Source organism: Coenobita brevimanus, chromosome 96 (genome assembly GCF_032717465.1).
Source record: "Coenobita brevimanus isolate Jiangsu-jjx chromosome 96, ASM3271746v2, whole genome shotgun sequence".
NCBI lineage: Eukaryota > Metazoa > Arthropoda > Malacostraca > Decapoda > Coenobitidae > Coenobita > Coenobita brevimanus.
Window position 1 is genome coordinate 15372295 of NC_137049.1, and position 7253 is coordinate 15379547.

Below are 7253 nucleotides of genomic sequence, written 5' to 3' on the forward strand. Positions count from 1 at the left end.
CTCTTGTATTTGTTCCTGTATTATAAGAGCATTTGGCCTTATTAAATTATCAAGCTTGAATAAGGGGTGTAAGTTTTCTCTCCAGCCATATCCTGTTTTCTAAATCCCTTAACTCTTTATCAGGAATTATGTACAATCATGTTATTCTTTCAGTATCAACATGGCTCCTCCTGTTGAAGATGTCAGAAACAATCTCCAAAAATCCTCTCTACATTTTTTTTTCTATATGTCTGAGAGATTTTTTTTCCTTTTTTTGGGGGGTAAATCTGTTATAGTTAAGGAGTTGATGTGATGTGTACAGAATGAGAAAGCTTGTTTTTTATTAAATAAATTTACATTGGGATGTGGTAGTTCTAGTGTCTAGCACATGGGTTAAATCCAACTTAACTCTTGTGGCAGAGATGTCATAAGAGCTAACACGAGGGTTGAATTGTACACTCCGATTCAAATGTTGAACTCATATGTCATGTCTTGTACTGTACTAGTAAGTTGCGGGGCTTGATATTCCATGTTCATAGATGCTTCTTGCTGATATGATGGATTAGGAGGAAAAGTAATGGACTTGCACAAAATGTTATGTAGACAGTGGAATGGCAGCCGAACTTCTGTACCTCATTGTACCAAGAAATTGCTTTCATCTTGGATTCTTGTCCTTCAAAGAGATCAGAGAAACCAGAAGCTTCCATTCTCCTCCTTGATTCATATCCCCAAAGAGATTATGGAATACCTAAAGCTTCCTCTCACTGATTATGTCCCACAAGGAGATCAGAGGGTTCCTGAAGCTTCTTTTCTCCTCAGGTGGATGCTCCCTTAGAAAGTAAGAGGGTTTCAGAAGCTTCTTTCTCCTCTGATTCATAAGCCCCCGTCCCCCAGTGAGATCAGAGGGAAGTTGAAGCCTCCTTTCTCATTTTAAATCATGTTTCTCAAAGATTTCTGCACCTCAGGGAAGTGCGTGCATGACCTAGAAATGTTGAAATGCATTACAGCAGTCCAGTGGTTACCCTCGGAGTAACCTTCTTGCAAAACACCGATCAGCATTCTGATGTGACATCCTCAATGTGATCACCCGTATTCTAATGTCATAGGAATCACCAGCTTGGGCCCGATTTTCGTCTTTTTGCAGTTTTTTTTTTTTTTTCCCCCACGAAGTTTTGTTGTAAAAAGCCAACAGTAACCTTTACTTAACCCATCTTCGTGAATGGCACCGTATTCTAGTGTTAATCCGTGTTACAGCTCAGAACCCAAGGCAGATGAGAATTTTAGGCCAAACTGGTGTAAAAAGGGTATAGGAGGTAGTGGAGATCGTTAGTGGTTGGGGGTAAGGGCTACTGTGTGTGCAACTGCGTTAAGAATTATCTTTATCTTGTGATGGGATGCACATAGGTACTCATTGTGGACATTCTAAGCCGATTGAATGAATTTAAGGAAAATATTAGCAACACGAGAGTGGTGATATTTGGACATAATAAAATTATTGCAATCGAGACAAGTTGGCAACATTCTGGTTGTTGGAGCACCAACAGGGAGAAGCTATCAGACATACATGGGATCATAACTTTTATCCATTCTTTCGCAGCCCTGTGCGTATGTAATGCTGAGTTTTTGCTCCTAACATGTTCCTGACATTTAAATATAAGTGCTCATATATAAGACACGTTGTTATTCATGCCAGGACATCGAAAATCGTAGACGTAAAATTTACTTCAACCGAGTAGCGTTTTATCATTGTGGGAAACATGAGAAATTATTTTCGTAAGTTTCTAGCCTTTCATGACTTTGATTACACTAATTACTTCTCGGTCATGTTTGTCAATTTTTTGTTTGCCCAACCACTCGTCCACTGACCTAAATATGTTTAATGTAGCATAAGCTATGGAGGCCTATTAGAGACCAACTCACTGATTTGGCAACAGTGACAAGATCGGCGTCGTCGAAGATGGAGTGCTGTAGGCGTACGGAATTATTTGTGTTGCATCCCCCCCCCCCTTCATCATCAGTGATATTGAACGTCAGCTAGGCACTCTTCAATATCCCCAGCACACCAGGAGATGAAACGAAAACACGAAGAGGTACTATTTATTCAGTAAATCCTTAGAGACCTGAGCTTATTCACGTTCTCCATTGTTTACATTGTCCATTGAAATCCATTCATTCACCTTTTAACTCCGTACCCAAATGCCTTTAATTGTTATTGATAACTTCACTCATGCGCGTCTGTTTATCTCTCTAATTAACTATGCCCATGTAGTTTCTACATGCATCAGTAGCCTTATTGTTAGAAATTATAATGCCACGAGCTCTTCCGCGGTGACTGGGACATGCGGACATATGTGTAGCTCACAGACAGATTAACGGGAAAATGGGGAACACAGGAATATCGTAAGTGTGATATTGTCGGAAAATAAATGACATGTTAGAGAAACAACTGAAAAAAGATAAATGTGATAATGTTGGGGAAAAAAGCCTGGTTGCGAAGATGCTGGAACAGGGTGTTCAGGAGAGGGACTGCTCTTGCTGTGCGGAAGTATAATTAACTTTTTAGTAATTCGGTTGTTGAAGTTTATTTCCTATTTTAGTTATTTAATTCGTTATTAAAAGTGATCGTTAAGGAGACAGGGGAACACCCTTATTTTTTCCCCTCCATCGCCGTCCATCTTGAGCTTTCTGTTTCATGGATATGCTGGAATCAACAAAATTTCTTAAGGCAACCCGTATAAGTGCTAATAGTAACTTATGTATCTACTGTGTTTTGAGACGGATTAGCCTCATTCTCAGAAATGTAGTTTACACCATCGTAAATTGTCTGAAAAAAAGCACTTAGATTTTTTCATCTTAATATTTGATAGGTGGCCCCTCTTTCATTTAGTAGGCTGTACCGTATTGTCTGCGCTGTTGTTGAGATTGTTTTTCTTCTTTATTCTTTGATATTCTTAAATTTTGAAGGTCCTGAGAATACTGAGCGGAGTCTGGGTCATATTTGTAGTGTATCCTAACCATTTCGTGGAGAGTAAGCAAGTCCCCTAGCTGATTATTGATATAAATTTTGTTTTTCCTGTCGCTTAAATATTTACTGTATATAATTGTGAAGTCCTTTGTAACTGTATGGGCGAAGGCAAGAAGTATATAGTCAGTCTTATACAGCTTAAGCCTAGGAAAGTTGATAAATAGGGTAGCTCGTCATACTGTAACGTCAGATGGGGTATGTGCACTTTTTTTTTCTCTCTCTGTAAGAAAACTATGTCGCTTCTTTTCAATTTTATTTGTATTCTCTTCCTTTATGATATTGTTATTCAAAATATACTGTGACCAGTCCGCTTAGCCTCCTGGGTTTTGATTTTTTTTTCTTTTACCTGATAGTAATTCAGGTACATTTATTTTGCAGCTTTTAAGATACTTTATCGGTAGTCAGTACACAACAGACGAAAGACGTAAACCATTACACTTGAGCCTTATTAGAACCCCAGCACAGCACCATTTGTTGTGCTTAAAAATGGAGGCGATTGTACACCACATGCACCTCAGAGGCACACTCTAGACACATGCCAGACTCACCCCTTAACACTCCCGTCAAAGTGACACTCATGAACAGTGGCGTACCTGAGGGGGGGGGGGCGCTGTTTGAAACTGCCCCCCGGGCCCCCAATTGAGGGGGGGCCCCCCAAAGGCTTAAAAATTTATAAGCTTGTTTATTAATATTTAAAAATATATATATTTATCATCCCGACAATCCCGGCTGAGGTATTAGATAAGTTTTGAGAATGAGGGGGGCTAGGTTCTTTGCGGGGGCCCCCCCTCCAGGAGGGGGACCCTCGCAAAGAACCTAGCCCCCCGGGCCCCCAAATCTCTAGGTACGCCCCTGCTCATGAAACCACAAGAACTGTACAGTGCCTCGAAAATATATCCCTATCCAGGTGATCGGTGATTTTTTCATTGAGCGCCATTTCATTTTTTTTTTTTTTTTTTTTTTGCGGGGGGACAAATATTTCTGACTCCTTTTTTGTGTGTGTGTGTTTGTGCCGTATTTCGGTACCGTAGTTAAATTTTCAGGCTTACATACGAATAAAAGGTTAATGGAATGTGGTTTCACAATTTCATCCACTTTCGGAATGTACAGATGGAGAAAACAAGAAAGGTATTCTCATTCTAAAATATATTTCCTTTCATAAATACCACTGGAAATAAGCAGAACGGAAAATGCGAAATAAAACGAGAAAAGCGAAATAAAGCGAGAAGAGAGGCGAAATAAAACGAAGACAAGTTAAATACATCCTGTTCAGCAATACACTGTGTTTGACTACGTCTCTTAATACAGGCGAGAAAGCGCTTTTGTGTGTGCGTAAGGAGTAATTTTTTGTGTCTCCCCTCCCTCCTCCCTCAACTGCTTTGGTATGCTTGTAAAACTCGGCTCCCTTTCTGCTAATTTATGCCAAGCAGATGCAAGCACCGTCCTCAGTCATACTCCGCTGCTCCTGCTGCGTCTTGGAGTGTAGTGAAAGTGCTGTGTTTAGGGAAATTAGGGAAGAATTTGAGGATTGTGGGATTTTAGGGGGAATCGGGCAAGGAAATTGGGGAAAATATTGAGGATTGTGGGATTTAGGGGGATTTAGGACAAGGAAATTAGGGAAGACACTGAGGATTGTGGGATTTTAGGGGCCTTAGGACAAGGAAATTGGGGAAGACGTTGAGGATTGTGGGATTTTGGGATTTAAGACAAGGAAATTAGGGCAGACTGAGGATTATGGGGTTTTAGCGGGGATTCTGGGACAAGGAAGTTAGGGATTGTGGGATTTAAAGGGGACTTTAGGACAAGGAAATTAGGGAAAATATTGAGAATTGTGGGATTTGGGGGATCTATGGAAAAGCAATACACTCAGATACCCAAGTGAGGTTATTTTCTCTACATTGTCTTGCAAATTCTTTCTAGTTTTCCTGTCTTGCCTTAACGTATTCCTACCTTCTTTGCCCTAACCTAACCTAACCAGGTTTCCATCAGTCTCGCTTACTGTATCCTTCGTCGCTTTCCCTTCATATCCTACTGTTGTCCTTGCTTTTTCCATCGTTGTCTGTTGTTTCCTGCGGTACCGTTTTTCATCATTGCCAACGCCTACCCATTTCCATCATTGTTTACTGTTGTCCTAGCCACTTCCATCCTTGCCTACACTTCCCTATCCTCTTCCATCATTGTGTACTCTCTCATACTGTTTTCCATCATTGCCAACACTTCCCCATCGTCTTCCATCATTGCCTACTCTTGCCTGTTCTCTTCCATCATTGCCATCATTTCCCTATCCTTTTCCATCATTGCCAACATTTCCCTATCGTCTTCCACCATTGCCAGCACTTTCCTATCCTCTTCCATCATTGCCAACACTTCGCTATCCTCTTCCACCATTGCCTACTCTTGCCTGTCCTTTTCCATCATTGCCATCATTACCCTATTCTCTTCCATCATTGCCAACACTTCCCTGTCCTCTTCCATCATTGCCAACTCTTTAGAACCCTTACTCACAATTGCCTCCTCTTACCACCTCTGCTTCGTCTTTGCTTTGTTGTTGACCTCATCCATCAAAACTGCTTATCTCGGCTTAACCTTTATTAACCTGGTTCTATACAGGTAACGTTTGAGAGGCTGAGGTGGTGGTGGTAGGTGTGATGAATGGCTGTTGTGGTGGTTGTGGGTGTGATGAATGGTTTGTTGTGGTGGTTGTGGATGTGGTGTGTGGTGAAGAACGGTGGTAAAGGAGGTGGTGTGGGGGTGGTTACGATGGTGATTTTGTTAATTATTTGTTTTTGTGGTGCCAGTGATGAGTGATGGTGAAAGTGATGATTTTGATGAGTAGTTGCAGTGACGTTGGTGATGGATATGGTAGCACTGAAAATGGTGTAATGAAGGAGGTGGTGAAAATGATGTTAATGTTGAATGGTCATTTTGGTGGTGATAGTGATGGTGATTGTGATAGTGGTGGTGGTGGTGATAATGATAGTGGTGGTGGAGATAGTGATGGTGGTGGGGGTTATGGTTTTGGTGGAGATGAGGCGAGGCTGATGAGGGAGAAGAGAAATGAGAAAAAGGAAATGAACTTCAGCATTACTCCCGTTTACCTCTTGTTTGTGTGTTTTATTGTGTTTGTGGAGGCTTTTTAGTAATGCATAGTGTTTTTCTTTCGTGCCTGTGATTCTACCGGTAGCAACCTGTTTAATCTACTTTCCTACCCCTATAATCTACTCGTGTTTTGCCGGTGCTTGTTTGTAGGCTATATGTTTGCTTGGCTGTGTTTGAATTTACTGGTATATGAAGTGTATTTCTTGGATTTTTCCTTTTTCCACCTGTAGTTTTGTCGACTTGTGTATTTCGGTGCTTGTGTGTGTGTGTGTGTGTGTGTGTGTGTGTGAGAGAGAGAGAGAGAGATTTATCCATTCATTTTATATCTCTGTAATGCTTCTCATTACTCTCTTTTTATCCATGCTTTCGCCTGTTTCTATGTGTGTGTGTGTGTGTGTGTGTTTGAACGCCCCTCAAGCACCTAGGATATTTACGGGGGGAGAGCAAGAGGGAGAGGGAAGGAAGGGGAGAGAGGGGGAGAAGAGGCCTGGGGAAGACGTGGAGTGGGGAGGAGCAGGAGAGGGAGAGAGAAATAAAGAAGGGGAGACAACGTGAGGGGAGGGAAGGAGGGTGGAAGAATGAAGGTGTGTGGGAAGAAGAAGCGGAGATACGGGGAAGACGTGAAGTGGGGAGGAGGAGGAGAAGAGAGAGAAAGAGAAATGAAGATGGGGGAAGGAGAGAAGGAGGGGGAGGAGGAAGAGGAGGCCTGGGAGAGACGTGGAGTAGGGAGGAGAGATGAGAGGGAGGAAAGAGGAGAGAGAGGACGCAAAGGAGGTGGAGAAAATGAGAGGGGTGAAAGGGAGGAGGAGATGAGAGTGAGGGAGACTTAGGGAGGGAGGAGGAAGAGAGAGGGGAAAAGGGTAGGAGAGGCAAGAAGGGGGGGGGGATGAGTGGGAGAGGGAGAAGAAAGAGAGGAAAAGGAGATGAGAGAGAGAGAGAGAGAGGGAAAAAAAGAAAAAAAGAGAAAAGGGAGAGGGGGAAAGAGAGAATAGAGGATGACGAGGGAAGAAAAAAGGAAGAGGAAGTGGAGGAAGGGTTAAAAGGGGAAAAAGAAAGGAGGGGACGAGAGGGAGGAAAAAGAGATAAGGAGAGCGAGGGGAGGAGGTAAAACGGAAGGGGAAAGAGAGGAAACAGAGGGAGGAAAAAAGAC

At 42.3% G+C, this 7253-nt stretch overlaps 1 protein-coding gene across 1 annotated transcript in view; it reads left to right on the plus strand.

Moving 5' to 3' along the window:
- Nucleotides 1-858, plus strand: part of LOC145413469 (alpha-1,3-mannosyl-glycoprotein 4-beta-N-acetylglucosaminyltransferase A-like) — a 49140-nt gene extending 48282 nt beyond the window's left edge. Inside the window, exon 5 of the mRNA XM_080283167.1 lies at nt 799-858. Within this exon, the coding sequence (XP_080139293.1) occupies nt 799-858 (60 nt within the window). The remainder of the gene's footprint in view (nt 1-798) is intronic.
- Nucleotides 859-7253: the final 6395 nt, after the last annotated feature.